The following is a 16,558-nucleotide window of genomic DNA, read 5'->3' as shown; positions in this document are numbered from 1 at the left end:
TACACATGCCTAATTTTTTTCATGCAAAATTTTGAAAGTAAAATTATTTTGTCAAACGTGAAAAAAGTTGAGTAGTGGTGGTCCAATTTTGGGCGCAGGTTCTTGATTCCTTTGGGCCTTGTCTGGAAACTATTCAGAGAACAGCCCATAGGACAGAATTGGAGATTAATTTAGCTTCTAGTTTGGGTCGGAGATAATTATGGAGTAAGGACAAATCGGGGTTGTTGACCACTGCTTAAAGACGATATTACCCTCATTTAAGTTTTTATCAGTTAAATCAAAATCCCACTTGATTTTTCAATTTTGTTTTTGACCCTCAGCACACTCACATTTTATGTTAGGACTAATATGAGAAATTTCATTTATTTCATGTTGTACACATACATATTGGTGATTTGCATGTTTATTGGACACATACATAATGGTGTGTGCATGTTTGGTAGTAGTGTTTGCATGTTTGTTGTACATATGTATAATAGTGTGTGCATGTTTGGTAGTAGTGTTTGCATGTTTATTGTACATATGTATAATGGTGTGTGCATGTGTGGTATACACTTGCATAGTAGTGTTTGTATGTATGTTATGCACATGTATAATGGTGTTTGCATGTGTGGTATACACATGCATAATGGTGTTTGCATGTGTGGTATACACATGCATAGTAGTGTTTGTATGTGTGTTATGCACATATATACACATGCATAATAGTGTGTGCATGTTGGTATATATACACATGCATTCCATTCATATCATATATACATAGTGGTGTTTGTATATATATATCAGAGAAGGTCATAATTGGTATTAATAAAAAATAATTTACTAACGTTAGCTCGAAAATATCCTTATAATAAAATTATTAATGATAGATGATGATGTGAGCCGTTTTTGTTCTAAAACCGTAATTATTGGTCACCCATGTCTAAAACCAAAATTATTGGTCAATTTGAGTGTTTGGGCCTAAATCTTTGGAAGCTATTTTGGACAAAATTAGTGCCACATATGCATTTTAGAACGCCGTGTCTATTTGTTCCATGCCGTTATTTGTCAGTTGCCACGACGACATACCTACCAACAAATATCACACCTGGGGTGGGCATGAGCATGAGCATGAGCATCAGTATCATTTGTGAGTTTTTTGTTCACAACTCGAAATTAAAAATTTGAGTCCACCACCCAGACAGAGGAAGAGAAATTAAACGATGTCGAGTATTCCACATGACATCATCTTCGACATTCTCACTAGAACGCCAGCAATGTCACTTTTACGTTTCAAAGCCGTAAGTAAGCTATGGTACGAGACTATTTCACTTCCTAATTTCATAAAGGCGCATCTTAGTCTCGCAATAGAAAATGACAGTAGTGATATATTCTTAGTTTCACATCCATGTCTTCACAGAAAACCACTGTACTGTATATCTGGTGCTGACTCGTTTAATGATTCAGTACGAATAGCAAACCCATTGGGTCGTTTTGCTGATGCTTGTCAAATATTGGGTGCATGTAATGGGATAGTTTGTTTGAGTGTAAGGAATGTTATATGTTTGTTGAACCCTGCTACGAAACAGTATAAGATTGTGAAGGTTCCTAAGAAGTTTAGGGTCGATTTGAGAAATGTACGGGTTTATGGACTTGGTTATGATCCTAGAACTGAAGTTTACAAATTGGTGGAGTTTGTACAATTTAAAAAGATGGCGCCGGGGTTCAGTTGTTTTTATTGTAAGGTCAATGTTTACTCATTAGATGATACGTTGAGCTTGACACAATTTGATATACCATATTCGTTTGAGATTAGAAGAAGATTGGGGGTGTATGTCAATGGTGGTCTTCATTGGATAGCAATCCTAGCAAGCAATTTTTACATGGCAATTCTCTGTTATGATGTTGGGGAGGGTGTGTGTCGAGAGGTGGCACCACCTATTGATGTGAATGTATTCCCTTTGGTAACTTTGGGAGATTTGGGAGGACAGCTATGTACTGCTTGCTGGTCATGTAATCGTGATGTTGATGTATGGGTGATGAAGAGTTATGGTGATAGCGGCTCCTGGTCTAAACTCTTTTCGTTTGCAGAAAATCTGCCTCCTGTTAGGTATCTGCCAGTGATGACGTTCCGTTTTTCTGGGAATGGTAGTGTATTGCTGCAGGCAGGCTATAATGATGATATTCATCAAGAGGAGGAATATTTTGAAGAGGAAGTTCTTGTAGCGGAAGGCATAACACTAGTTCTATATGACCCAAAAGAAAGAGGCCTTACTGAACTTGATTGTCCAGGTCATTCTTGGTTTGAAATATGTAGTGTAGTAACTCATGTTGCGAGCCTGGTTCAATTGAACTCGGATACTTATGCTATTGGAAGAAAGAAGAAAAAGGAAATTTGTTTGGGGTCTGTCAGTGGAGATAATTCTGCAAGAAAAAGAAAATTTGAAGGGGAAGAAGGAGAAGCATAGTGAAGAAAACTACATCTCAAGGTGAGGTTTTGAACTTTTCTTTACCTTTTTTATTTCAAGCATACGTATGTTTCTATGTAATTTACTTTGTTTTGTTAGTTTTATACACAAACACACACATCACACATGTGACATGGTAGCGTTCCTTTATAGGGCCTAAATTGGTACCAGACGATCAGTTGTGGAATTTTCTTGTTTTGTATGGATGATCTCGCTAATGTAGATGTCATCGTTTCAAAACCATTTAACTAATGGTGAAGCCATGTAATTGTTGTCTTTAACCTCTTTTGCTGAATTTGACACGCCTGCCTTTATTCAGTTCACAACCTCTGCTGCTGTTTTCTCAGTTGCACAAGAAATAGACACTGATCAAGTCATCTCACAAAATTACAGCACTACTGTACTCGAATGTCTTCGAGCTCAGTGAACTTAGATTCAGATTTTTGACCATTTTCCTTCTATTTTTCTCTTAACCTATTGTTCTGGTTGTGGTTTGAGGATATGCAGTTAAGCTAGACATTTTCAATGTATCCCAGGAGCACTTTGTTTGACGGTGCAAATAATTGGTGACTAATTTTTAGTGAACTACTTGGTCTATTTATGCCCTCTTTCTCATATTATGTAACGCTTTTGCACTCTCTTTAAAACTGCTTGGCTCTTAGGCGTAGTCGAGTTTATCTTGTCTGAGTCATGTTGATTTTATTGAAGGCAGGTGCCAACTAGCAAAGCTGGTAAAACCTTTGGGTGATGATACCAGAGGTCTGGGGTTCAAACCCTGCCGCATCAATGAGTTACTGATCTTGTTTAAAAACGGGCTTGCCTTGCCAATTCAAAAAAAAGAAAGAAAAAAAAATTATTGAAGAAAATGTTACATCTGAAATTTACCTTTTTATTTGAGTACGTCGAAAGAAAACATCATGGGTGTTATTAAAAAGTCTTAGATGTTGCTATGGATTGGTGAAACTTCATTGATTGAATCATTCAGTAATAGTGTGACCTGCATTTTATTATTGGTTTGCGCAGCACAACTTGATTACACCCGATCTTGTGTTGCAAATGTGGATTCTGCAGGTTTAAACAGTTGACTGAAATTGTTTAAGCAGTTGTGCTTAAACTTACATGCATTATTTAGGAGATGATATATACAGTTTACAATATCGAGAGTGTACCAAGTGAGTGGGTCCTTACTTTCCCAACTTGCATGCGAGAGTGACATTGATATACCCCCTTTATGGTGCCTACATAGGGACTTTTGTTAAGCTATTGCAACTTCGCGGGTGGGTCCTTGCTTTTGCAACTTCGCGAAAGATCTGATTTCAAAAACAGGTTTGAGTCTTCAACGAACTCAACCAAACTCAAGCTTTTGAGGGGAGGCCTCCTGGTTACTACACTGGGAAGCTCCTTATAGTCTAGCTTATAGACTATGTAGGTAGACTATGTAGGTTGTGATAAGCATGATGTGTAGAGTCAAATATCGGTATGGACTTTTCCTTTTGTTTCTTTCAGCTTGCAAGTGATTAAGGATGCATGTATGCCTAATTCAAAACTTTTGTAACCTTCGAGCTCATATGACTTTGATTCTATGGATCTCTACTATCTTTTGTTTCTCCAGGTTGACAACGTTGAGTGAAGGATATGCGTCAATGTCAAGGTTCTCAAGTGTTGCTGGAGTTTTGTGCTCGTCATCTGTAGAGCCTAAGCAATTACATGACTTCTACTAATTTTTCAACAGTGGCATGCTTTGAGTTACTGGATTTTGAACGATAGTTTCATATTCTTGGTGTCTCCATCTTGCATGTTTTTTCATGTTAAGTTTTACATGTGTGTAGTTTCAGAAGAAGCACCATATACTTTCTCTTAGCATTACGTGGAAAGAAAACCTTTCACGGCGTCTTTCCTGACAGTTTTCGATGCTGCTAGTATGTTACTGGTTCATTGACAGTGTGGTACAGTGAAAAACGTTAACTCACAAATGGTTTATTGGAATTCAGAAATTAGCCAATGAAATGTTGCTGAAAATTCTCTTTGTTCATACCACCATGCTATTTTAAGCTTATTGTTAATGGCTCTTCGTTGAGTAACCATGTGTTTTCTGTTTCTGGCCGACTTGTGCATCTAACCTATGCACTTCATTTTATGCATAAGTCTAGTTACAAATACATACGGTTAGACACAGTAAAATTAGATACTTCAAAGCTGAATATTGCTGTTTTTTTCTAATAAATTTTAGACAACTATATTGCTTAGTCAACTGAATATTCGTTTGAAAAAAGGCGTCGGAATTTTCAATAAGTTTTGGTGAAAGGCTTAAAAGCACCTAATATTTTGATCTGAAACAGCCGAATTAGCCCCTTTTGAATTGAAGGCATACTTGTTCATGGATTTTTTAGCCCAAGTATGAAGGCAACACTTAAATTTTGTTTCAGCTGCAGAGTACAAAAACCAAGTAATTTCTATCGTTCTCTCATCATTATGCCATTACCCAAAATGATATCACCAACAAATATTTCCGCAAGGTTGCTGTATCGTTTTTGACTTCATTCATTCTTAAAACTTGTAGTTTTCTTCCAATATCTGTTTTTCATAATCCCTCCTAAGCTCAAAAACTTTATTGCTAGAGAACAAGAAGATCAACATTGGTGTCAAGTCTACCTCACAGTGCCGTCATTGACAGTCTCTCAAGAACCTCTGCAAAGTCCTTTCTACGATTCAAGTGCTTAAACAAACTTTGGTATAATTTATGCATTGTGATCATTTCCGACTCGGTGGCCAAAAATCCAAAATGAGTATGGTACAAATTAATCACAAAATTAGATTCTGGAGTACATGTTTGTTTTATAGAAGACAGCAAATTGCAAAACTATGGTTGAATCTAAACAAGTTCACAGTCAGCTATCTTCTTCCAGGATTTGAGGGTTTTGTCTTCAGTGTCTGTTTCGTACAAAGCAAGGCGAGAGATCTGGAAGCTCAATCCGCTAATGCCTGCATCAATTGCTTCTGCTTTTTCTTTAGCTATCTGCTTATCCACTTCTGTTAAATCCGCATAAAGGAGGCTCGCATGTGGCATATAAGCTGTGATATATTTCATAGGCAGAACTTCATTAGCAATGTTAAAGACACTATTCAAGCATCAGATAATCCTGGTTGAAAAATAGTAGCACCATCTGATAACAAGACTTTATGCAATAAGACAATGAAGTTGCAGACTGGACATCCTGGGCAAAAATTATTTAACATATAAATGTAGAAAGTAGTAACATGCCTATTTGTCCAATGACCTAAAAATCACACAGAAACATTATAGCCAGTATGTCGGGCTTTTGCCCAAGAAATCGACAAGCTGCAAGATCTATGACATTTCCCTCACTGATCTACAACACTTTTTCTTCTAAAACGACTACAGTTGAAACAAAAAAAAATTGATGATATTCTATGAAGCCTTTACACAGATAATAATATAAGCGCTTCTATTCATCCTTTTAGATTCAACGATTTCCCTTTTGGAGTCCTGTTGTTTACTAGGAACTAAGTATATAATCGCCAACTTGATGCATTAGCATATTCTCTTGTATACTTTCACTCAGTTTCTTGATGCCTTTTAGGTGTGAGAACACCCTAAAAAAAACTCATTGAATGGTGGTCATGATAAGCTTTAGTTCTTTCTTTTTATGGTTATTTCATTTGTGCTTCTTGAGCCCTAGAACAAGCCACGAAATAATTTGTTGAGAGAATACAAGATGCTCAACTTAAGGAAATACTCACCCAACTTAGCTAGAATGTTCTCTGATATTCAAAAGACAAAAGATACTTTGATCTACACTTGAAATAAAATCATAAACGAGAGACAATCCTTGAACCCATAGTTGATGGACTATGCTAAAAGCGGAGTGTAGAGTACTTACGTGTTGACCTTAAGTAGCCAAAATGTTGGCTGCAGTTAGCACTAGTCTCCAACACCTACAAACATACATTTTATAAGTAGCCAAAAAGTGCATTTCTTGTTAACAAAACACAAACACATTGCCTTGTTTTGATAAATTAAATGGAAAAAAACAAGAAGACTATAAGTAAAACAAGCAGTCTCTTAAAGGAAGAATGCTCCACCAATCACATAGATACAGTGACTCCTAGCTATACACCTTAGCACCAACCCTTTAAACCTAGAATTTTTTAGCACAGATCACTTGCTACCACATTAGACCTTTGATATAAATTGCCACCTGGTCAAGGCTAACATGTTCTGAAAATGCTATTCCATATTACAGAGTGATACTCTGTAAACTACGAGCACTTTCGAGACAGAAAGCGGTCTAGACTTCCACTCTATAATCAAGAAGAGCGTAACCAAACTGAAAATAAGTACATCAGATGGAGATGCCCTAGTTTGAAATAAGGACTATCTCCATGCCTCGAAGAAACAAAGAAATCAAAAAACACCCTAGCTCTTCTGTAAATAAGAAGGTAAAGCCAAAACTTGAGAAATTGGGAAAACGCCATTGTCCAGCAAAGAAATACACACACTTATGACAGTAAACTCTACTTAAACATTGGCAAATTCTTTCATTTTTACAACTTTGGCGGTTCTTATTTATATCACAAATTAGGAAAATTTTCCTCTTCAAGTTTCAATTAGAACACAAAAGGCTGATGAGAGGAATTTGTAGGTAGTTCCTCAATCATACCCTGCACAGAAGATGCAAGTCTGAAGACATTTTGCAGTTTTGAAATGGCAGCAACGCATGGTTTGCAGCAACGCATGGTGGTGGAACCACATAAATCTTTGAATTATCACCTGTTTTGCTTAAATATACTGTATGTAGTTGGATGTAGTTGTTGGAATCACTGAATGGAGTGATTCCAACTAATAACAGGGAAAATTAGTTAGTCCAAAATTAATAACAGGGAAGAATCATGACATAAACACAAAACAAAAATAAGAACATTGGCACTTTTCTTGGAAATTAGAAATATATAAAATCTCAGGTTCCGGACAAGGTTCATAAAAGACAAACAAGAAATAAGTCTAATAACTTCCATAGAAACAAAGATCAGTGAGAGCTAACCAAACTGAACCGGAATCTTTATATATTTTCACACAATTTTAATAAAGAGCTAACTAAAATAGGAACTACAAATACAATACGTGGTTGTGTGCAACAAAATACAGAGAAGCAAATGTAGCTTTATGCATCTATACGAGTAGCATCACCACCACAGTTGCCATCATCACTCGTACTAGCCCCATTCGTGATGATGGAACCACCACCATTGCCTCCAGGGTTGCCTTGATCAATAGTGATAGCCTCATTTGTGACGGCACCACCGCCACTACTCCCACAGGCTCCATCATCAGTGCTAGCCCCATTCGGGACAACATCAACACAATTACCTCCGCCTACGCCATGATCTCTACTAGTGCTGGCCTTAATCGTGATGGCACCATCATCATTACCTCCATGGCCACCTGTGCTTGCCCCATTTGTGAAGGCTGGACTACTTGTGCTAGCCTCTTTCTTGGAAGCACCATCATGACGAATATTAATGGCAAAACACAGAGTCTGATTAAGATCTCTAAATGACCAAATCTCCACGGTTTGACCCTCGTGGAGTCTGTGCTTGGCAACAAAGTCATTCCACCATGTGATCAAAACATACTGACCAACACCACCCCAGTAGTTAAAATTCAATTTCCATACTTCATCCCTAGTACTTAAAACATGCACCATAAAGGGGATAGTTTCATTCACATCATTTAATTCCTCAGTTCTTAAGAGTTCTACAACTTCTTTTGGCATATAAAGACGATTCTGACTCTTACATACATCACTCATATATATATTTCGTATTTAACCACCTAATATCTTTCACTTTCATTACCTTATTAATAATATCCTTCATACCTTTTGGCATCAAAGGCTCCGGGGCTTTTTCTTTAGTCCTTATCACTGCCCCCTTACCCACTTTCTTGTTATTCTTCTTTCCTTTCACTACCGCCTTCTTCTGTTTCTTGTTATCATAATGATAATCTTCGTCACCATCAGAACACTCTTCTAACTTTCTCTTACCCTTATCATTATCAACTCTCCTCTTCTCAGTATCAAAACTATCAGCAAACACATTTACTTGATCACCGAGTTTCTTCTCCACCTTAGTAGGTGATGGCGGAATTTCACCCTCTTCTAACTCCAACTCCATATTTTCTCTCATAGTTTCACGTTCCATATTTGCAACATGTTTTAATGCACGTAAAAGTATATCAGGGTCCATACTAATAATACTAATAATGGAAATAGCATGTTGAGGCTTTATATTTAGAGTACGTAAAAGTTTTTCTAATTTCGAGCGGACTCCTAATTTCTAATTCAGTTTTAAGTACAAGTCCAAATTTACCGAGTTACCTGGGGAGAAGGATTAAGGAGGAGGAAAACACATTGGTAACGGAATGTCCCGGTAGAAACTGAAGTTACTGTAACATTGTAGGATTTAACCGCTTCCCATGCTGACTTGAATTTTTTTACCGCGTCTGACTCGGTGAGTTCAATCGCTCCAACTAATGTAATATGTGGTTCGAACTCGGGGCTAAGGAACTCAGAACGGAGGTGTAACATTATTTTTTTGAGACGTTCTGTTATGTGATCTGGTGGAATCGCCCATACGGAGTAGGATTTTTTGATTTCTTGTGGTTCTGACATGTGGCTTTGGGATTGATAGAGAATGATGAGAATGGAGAAGGGAGGTTACAATTTTTGTGAATTGAGATTGGAGGAAATTGGGGTGAGTTTGGTTTGTGGGAGAGAAGATAGAGGCAGTTTTGTGAAAAAGGATCTGCTAGTTTTGAAGACGTTGACTTGTTTTGTAGTCCTGTACACGGCGAGTGTTACCCAAGATTGCAACTCAAGCGTCAAGTCAGCTGATCTGATGGGTTATTTTATTTTGTACTCTTTTCCAAGATAGAATTTGTTGATTAAAGTGTTGTAGAGTTTTGAAATTAATATGCGCTTCAATTAAGACTTTAAATCAAAGACCATTATTACTGAGTAGTTGAGAATGCTCCCAGTGACCCACGTCAGCCCCTTTTTTTTCTCTCAGACTGACACATCAGATTTTATATAAAAAAATGAATTCTACGCACTTTTTTTTGGCAATTTCAATTGTTCGTAGTCCAAAATACATAAAAACCCAAAATAGATAAGTAGATAAAAACCTCTTTCTTAAATCTTATCTCCATTCTTAAATCTTATCTTTCCCCCTTTTCTTAAATATTTAAGTAGACATATACTTAAATCTTACTTTTGATGTAGCCGAATCATCGCTGGCCATGTCACCGATCTGAATCCCGCAAAATCTATAACGGCCTTTGATAAGACTCAAAACACAACAAAGGTCACGATCCCTCCCGCCTACCATGGTTTGTTTGAGGATACTAATCTTTGTGCAATTCATGCCAAGAGGGTCACTATAATGCCTAAGGACATTCAACTTGCTAGACTGGTGGAATTACTGAGTTATTCATAATCCTGCTCATTCTGAACCAAACAAGCAACGGTCTCAGCGAAGTTGAAGTTAAGAAAATGGGACTTGCTTGAATCACTTTTGAGAATAAGTGCCTTGCAATTGTTCTTCTGTGCCGGTGTTCCAAACAGTGATGCTATTGTTGCCTTAGTACCAGAGAGAGTGTTTGTGTTCGAACTGTCTTTCTTCAGTAGTTGTGAAAGTGTGTAGGAGTTGCTCTTTTTCGTCCTCACTGATGTCATTTTTGCACTGATACAAATTTTTTGTTCTTCATGTACAAGGATAGAAAGCTATGTGTAGTTATTTTGTTGCTGGCCTTGAGGTAGTTATTGTTTCATCCAACCAAACTTCCAAAAACAACCTTCTTCATCTGTTGAAATTCTGTATTGGGGCGTTGTAACAGATTAATACTCATCGGCATGATAGACATTTGATGTTTTGGAGATTCAGAAATTGTAGGAAAGTGATGCACGTTCGGAGACAAGTTTCCCCACTATCTAAAGCAGCTCCTTTTACAGAGTGAAATTCTTATTACACCTGTTCAAACTTGAACACAACTGATTGGTCAGACAAGCTCGCCTATGATGCGTTCGGCTAAAGGTAATTCACTTCTTTTCATTTCAGCAAGATAAGTCTCACTTTTCTATTAAAACTGACTAGCAATGGATGACACTAGATAATTTACACCCTTTATTGGAAGATTGTATCTTCAAACAATGAATTACACCTTAGTTAATGTTTATAAATCAAATCTCATCACGCGCTGAACATCACAGCAATTGAAACCATGGCTGCAATAAGAACTTGATATCCTGATGCAAAGATTCCATTTGCTGCATTTGGGGCAGGGGCAGGAGCTAATGCAGGTAGAACAGTGATGGCAAGCTTTTGGCCTCCCTCACAATGTTTGGCTACACCACAGAAGTACCACTTATTTCCTGGTGCCAAAAGTGTAATTACGTCTTTTCCTGAAGTTAGAGCTTCGTTCTTTGGTGGGATAGCGCATTCCTTGAAGACAGTACCATTCACTTTGAAGACATTGTGAGCTCCGACTTCGTAGTTGAAAACTGCAAAATTTTAAAAATTAGGTGATCTAGCTAGGGTGGTTTTGGAAGTAAAAGTTTGGCCCCCTTCAATTTAGAAGTTTCAAGATATTAGTATTCATCATTTGGATTTGGTTTCTGTATTTAATAGGATGAAGTAGAAGTTAAGTCGTCCGTGTAAAAGAAAAATTAGTTTTGCTGAAAGTACTTTAACCTGTCTTTTCAGCTTGGTCTGGTGATTGACCTGACAAACACTAACCGCTATTATCCAGCATCTGATTGGAGGAATCAAGGTATTCTGCTCATGTCAACAGGCACTACTATTGATCAATTGATAATTGTTCTTGGATGAGAATATTGGTGTCCCTCATGCACTACTATTCAAGGGTTATCACCTTTGTGCTGGGGTTGCAGGTCCCTATGACTGTCCAAAGGAGACAGCACCAATACCGTCTCTATATACTTCATGAATACCTCTACTTCATATCTTATTGCACTCACATTTTCTTAGAAAAACATTAACGCAAAAAATGTTTTGACATGTTACTTTGGAATCTTTTATCCACTGGTGTCCTAGATTTTAGGAATGAGTATTTTCAGCCCTGTTTTAAGTATCATTCCCTGACTGGGTTGTAATACAGTTTCAAATGTGCCCATCCAGGAAGAAATCGTATTGCATTTAACAAATAATAGTAGGTTGTTGTAGACTTGTGACCATTGCTCATTTTTAAGTGAGAATTTTGAAAAGGCTTATCAAATGGGTTTGTACTACCAACATAGATTGGTTGGAGGAGGTACTAATTCCGTCCTATTATATTGACGTGCTAGCCTGATAGGCAGCCTTGGCTTTGGTTTCAGCCTGTTGGTGGAACTGTGACTTTTGTCCTCTCTTTCTCTCTCTCTCTCCCGTCGATGGGCGTCTGGGTCATGTCCGAGGAAATTAGATTCTGGCTGTAATCTTCTAGATGTTGATGATTTTATTCATTATATCAATATATTACATTTTATGCATTGAAAAAGGTTTTTACTGACATGGTAGCCATTGTTTGATTCTTGCAGATTCTTTGCTTCTAAAATTGAATGATAATAAGTCCGAAAAGGAAATGGTGAAAAGGCAAAGCTCTGACTCCAGTCCTTCCCAGTTGCGAACTGTTAGACCAAGACTTTATTTTTCTGTGGACTCGGACTCTGATTAGTTGCATTAACTGATATGTTTGTAGCGGGGTAGCAAGCAGCAGAGGTGATTATGAGCGGAGATGTGCTACTTTACCCCTTACTTTGTGAAAGTAGCTTTGAACTGAAAAGAGTAGGAGGAATACTGGGAGACAGTGAAAGGACGGGAAGCAAGAGAGAGATTAAACTGTAAACAACTTTCAAATGAAGAGTACTGTTAAAAGGCGTTGAGCAATTTTATACTGGTCTTGGCATCTGGAATGAAATGAAGATTCGAGGCCTGAATTTTAAATGAAAAGACTCGAGGCCTGATTTTCTTATCTATGGTCGTGGTGTAAACTCAACCAGGGAAAAAATTCAGCAGATGGTGGGAAACACGAATCCAAGACTGATGGAGAAATTATTGCAGTGACCTTAATTCTTTGCCAAAGCTCCCCATAACTTAGAGCACTATGAAGGTTTTCTATTGCTGGTAGAACAAATGAAGCATAACTATTAGGAATTGCTTCATTTCCCACAGCAATATAACGAAAATGGACATCAGGCCAGTAGCTACGAATATTCTTTTCAACCCAATCATTTGCTATGGTGTAAGATTGTGCAAGTTGTTCTATATTTGCATCATTGACTCCTAATAATATTTGGATTCCTGACCCACGAAGAGCTTCAAACATGGAAGAGTGGTTCGTGTAGTCTCATTCGTCCAATGTGATTAGATTGGTACAAGGACACAACTTCAGTAGGCGAAGGCAAGTTTTTAGGATCCATTTTGTTGTCGTCAAGCATTTCGTAGCATACTCCAATATCGGAAGCACCTATAGGAGAGAACACAATATAAGTGCATCTACTGTAGTCCCTAAAAAGAATTAGTAGTCGATGAATAGTAACTAACCAAGCATACAAAATAATTTAATAATGAAATCTCCCCAATTTAAGCAAGTTATACTTTTCTTCATAAACTTGCGTAGAAGTATATGAACATGTTAATTAGGGGCAAGTTGGACTTGAGTTCATGCCTTCACGGCAACCTGATGGTTGTGACAAAGTTTCTCAACCATATATAGTACAATACAAGCCATAGACTTTAGTCCATTTTTTTCGCTCTCAAGTAAATGATCAAAGGCCGTTCTTCTGAATTTCTGCCCATCTCCTCACCTGCTAATTTTAGCCTAAGACTAAGAAGAACCATGCCTGAGATCAACATGTATATGCATGGGGATTCAGTCTAAGCCTCAATATCGAGTTGAACAAAGTTGCCAAAAGATGAGGATCTGAAAAGAAAAGGCTATTTTAAATATGAACTATTTTGTGAACAACAATGCCCCTTCCTTTCTTCGTGGAGTTAAAAACTCATAAGCTCTCATGAATTCATGATTAGCTCACCTAAAATTGCAGCGGATCATTTATTCAAATTGTCATGGTCATGGTCCTTACAGAGCACAAGAAACAGTTTGTCATAATAGACTCGAGTCTTAGACAATTAGGATGAAAATAATGGAGATGCAATTTCCTATCTAATTAGTACTACTTAATTTTCTTAAATGGGTCAGCATGTTAGGTGAAATTCCAAAAGCAGCATGTTAGGAGAGACATGGATCAAATCTTACTCACAAGCCGTTATATATGCCTTTCAAGCAAACAAGGTACATTGGAGGTTTAAAACTACATAGCAGAATCTCAAAGCGCAATTAAACTGGGTGAACATCCCAAGAACATGGAGGGAAGCCAACTCTGATTCTTGCATGTGCCAAGGAAGGATGCACTCTTGCAATTTGCAAATGGTGATCAACGATGGTGGACGCTCATGTAAACTGTGATGGCAGCATTGCAATAGGCTTCAATGTTTTTTTTTATTAGTAAGCCTGTTTTATTGCTTAAATTGTTATAACCACTACTGCATATAAACAAAATCTAACAGAGAATTCTTTTTTTTCCGATAGTAATATATAGAGAATTCACGACAAACAAAATACTATCTAAAACCCACCACTTCTCTTTCCAAAACCCAAACAACACTTAATCTTCCTCTCCCTTCCAATCCCATCTCATCCCGTGAAGATTAATTCGCTGGATGACGATAAAAAACAGTTCAAAATAAGCGCCCACTTCCATTGGGGTGCAGGACGGCCATCATTGTGCGCAATGAATATAATTTGGTTATCGCTTAAACACATGGTATGTTTTGAGTGTTCTATTCTTTGATTGTTGCGTTATATTTTGATAGTTTATATAGGTGAGGATGATAATAAATATTATTTAGGACAATAATAACCCAAAAATAGAATCAAAACCTTTCAAAAAAAAAAATTAGAATAACATAAACCCTTCAAACAAAGTATACATATATTATAAGCAATGAATCATTAGCTATCAATATACATATATTATTTATTCAAGTAGACTTTAGGCTTTTGAGTCATTAGCTCTCCTATATATTATTCCAAAAGCAGCATGTTAGGAGAGACTAACCATTAGTACTACATATATTATAACCAAATTGTTGCACAGAAATTGAGAAGAGGATGTTCTTGCTGGTGGGGGATCATAAGGTTCTTTGAGACTAACCATAAGGTAACAATGTACTTACTGCTTATTCAGGTGTAGTTTATTGTAAAACAAAACGAGACACGCGAACCCCTGTGCACACATAGACAAACTCTCTTCATGACAAACCCCTGCACACACGTAGTTAAAAGAATGAATGTTGCTTTTGGATGGATGTCATGACCAATGCATATAAGTTACCCCTCAATGTAAATTAGAGGTGGGTTACCTGTCTCTAATTTGACAGTATAACAAACTGGTACTCTTTTTGGTTTGATTTTCATGTTGGATAAAAACAACGATAAAGCATGAAAGCATTATTGAAGGTGAAAAAAGCTCGGCCAATTGGATGCTCACCTATTTATGCTCTTTAAAAACAACGATTCAACTTCTTACGATGACAAAGGTTGTTTGAAGGGTCTTAACACTTTTGCTAGGTATCACAATCAGTATCTACAAAATGCCTTGCAACAGTTAAGGTTAGAGTACCCTAATGTGGCAATATTGTATGCTGATTACTATCAAGCTTCTGAATGGGTTCTTACCAATGCTCCACAACTTGGTAAGTTTATACAGTGAATATGTCTCAAGCAATGTCAAGTGCTAATGAATTAATTCTAATATTAACTTCGTTTTTTTCTGAATTTTAGGATTTGAAACAAAGTCTATTCTAAAAGTATGTTGCGGAACTGGAGGTGACTACAACTTTAGTTTGATGAGTATGTGCGGGATGGAAGGAGTTTATGCATGTTCTGATCCAGATCAATATATAAATGATCCAGATCAATATATAAATATCAAGCTTCTGAATGGGTTCTTACCAATGCTCCACAACTTGGTAAGTTTATACACTGAATATGTCTGAAGCAATGTCAAGTGCTAATGAATTAATTCTAATATTAACTTCGTTTTTTTTGAATTTTAGGATTTGAAACAATGTCTATTCTAAAAGTATGTCATGGAACCGAGGTGACTACAACTTTAGTTTGATGAGTATATCACGGGATGGAAGGAGTTTATGCATGTTCGATCCGGATCAATATATAAATTGGGATGGAGTTCACTTGATTGAGAAAAAGCATATCAGAGTATGGCTGATTGGCTTATTAAAAGTCAAGTGTTCGAGTGCATTGTTTAGGACTTCAAGTTACAAAGATTTAGTCCTTTGTTTATGGTTTTAGACAATATTTAATTTACTGTCGTGTTAGGTTTTAACTAGGAGCTCATAGTAGTTTGCTTCTGATTTAGGCAATGATGTTTCAACTCTCTACTGATTTGTTAAGGATATTTAAGACCTTCAAATTGTTTGATCTATTTTAAGAACGTATGGTTTTACATTATTAGTGATTTATATGATTTACATGGATGCATTAGTAACTCTTTATGATCTTAGAGGGGTACGTTAATTGAATTAAGGAGATGAACATAAGGTTTTACATTATTAGTGATTTATATGATTTACATGGATGCATTAGTAACTCTTTATGATCTTAGAGGGGTACGTTAATTGAATTAAGGAGATGAACTTTATGTTCGCAAGATTTCACACTTCAGTAACACATTTCTTGACCATTCTACACAAAGACGTACCTGCGGTACTGGTATGAAGCTGCCAAAAGAGGTTCTTGGGTCCAAGTAGATATAATTAAGATGACATGCCTGATTTCATTGGGTGTGTGAATTGATGGCAGTTGAGCATGTGAGGGAGAGGCCAAACTTTTTAAGCCAAGAGTATCGAGGAGCGTTATGATGTCTTTAACAAGAGGGAGACTCTTTATGATATAAAGATGGAATTGTTGCATGAGGAGGCAGAAAAGAATGATCAAGAATCGCGAGTCA

General features: G+C 37.0%; 2 protein-coding genes and 2 long non-coding RNA genes across 7 annotated transcripts; 3 read left to right on the top strand and 1 right to left on the bottom strand.

Moving 5' to 3' along the window:
• The first annotated feature begins 1,022 nt into the window (after window positions 1-1,022).
• LOC147478376 (F-box/kelch-repeat protein At3g23880-like) lies at window positions 1,023-4,466 on the top strand. Its single transcript, XM_086584792.1, has 2 exons — window positions 1,023-2,468; window positions 4,060-4,466. The coding sequence occupies exon 1, from the start codon at window positions 1,203-1,205 to the stop codon at window positions 2,445-2,447; it is 1,245 nt and encodes a 414-aa protein (XP_086440918.1). The 5' UTR covers window positions 1,023-1,202; the 3' UTR covers window positions 2,448-2,468; window positions 4,060-4,466.
• Window positions 4,467-5,164: 698 nt separating this feature from the next.
• Window positions 5,165-9,409, bottom strand: LOC147478375 (cyclic phosphodiesterase-like). The gene is made up of 3 exons (XM_086583586.1): window positions 8,846-9,409; window positions 6,350-6,404; window positions 5,165-5,519 (listed from the first exon to the last, which is right to left on the bottom strand). The coding sequence occupies exons 1-3, from the start codon at window positions 9,137-9,139 to the stop codon at window positions 5,320-5,322; spliced, it is 549 nt and encodes a 182-aa protein (XP_086439712.1). The 5' UTR covers window positions 9,140-9,409; the 3' UTR covers window positions 5,165-5,319.
• A 319-nt stretch (window positions 9,410-9,728) lies between these two features.
• Window positions 9,729-12,832, top strand: LOC147478374 (uncharacterized). Of its 2 annotated transcripts, none has more exons than XR_015208856.1 (3): window positions 9,729-10,559; window positions 11,229-11,295; window positions 12,062-12,832. It is a non-coding gene; the product is annotated as an uncharacterized LOC147478374 (long non-coding RNA). The 2 variants fall into 2 exon arrangements; XR_015208855.1 differs by lacking the exon at window positions 9,729-10,559 and adding an exon at window positions 10,744-11,000.
• A 1,834-nt stretch (window positions 12,833-14,666) lies between these two features.
• Window positions 14,667-16,059, top strand: LOC147478373 (uncharacterized). Of its 3 annotated transcripts, none has more exons than XR_015207867.1 (4): window positions 14,667-14,746; window positions 15,027-15,281; window positions 15,370-15,557; window positions 15,645-16,059. It is a non-coding gene; the product is annotated as an uncharacterized LOC147478373 (long non-coding RNA). The 3 variants fall into 3 exon arrangements; XR_015207868.1 differs by having other exon boundaries at window positions 14,668-14,746; window positions 15,157-15,281; XR_015207866.1 differs by lacking the exon at window positions 14,667-14,746 and having other exon boundaries at window positions 14,754-15,281.
• Window positions 16,060-16,558: the final 499 nt, after the last annotated feature.

This window comes from Coptis chinensis, chromosome 9 (assembly GCF_015680905.1).
Source record: "Coptis chinensis isolate HL-2020 chromosome 9, ASM1568090v1, whole genome shotgun sequence".
NCBI classification, from domain to species: Eukaryota; Viridiplantae; Streptophyta; class Magnoliopsida; order Ranunculales; family Ranunculaceae; genus Coptis; species Coptis chinensis.
Note: the sequence above shows the minus strand (reverse complement) of the source record. Positions and strands in the feature narration are given on the sequence as shown.

What these genes read in the sequence shown, in the direction of transcription:
- LOC147478376 (XM_086584792.1), top strand. Translation starts at nt 1,203, where the DNA reads ATGTCGAGTATTCCACATGACATCATCTTCGACATTCTCACTAGAACG.
- LOC147478375 (XM_086583586.1), bottom strand. Translation starts at nt 9,139, where the DNA reads ATGTCAGAACCACAAGAAATCAAAAAATCCTACTCCGTATGGGCGATT. An exon ending in TCCTTAATCCTTCTCCCCAG is followed by an intron (nt 6,405 to 8,845) that starts GTAACTCGGTAA and finishes GTATGTTTGTAG; the next exon opens with GTGTTGGAGACTAGTGCTAA. An exon ending in TGGCTACTTAAGGTCAACAC is followed by an intron (nt 5,520 to 6,349) that starts GTAAGTACTCTA and finishes AATATATCACAG; the next exon opens with CTTATATGCCACATGCGAGC.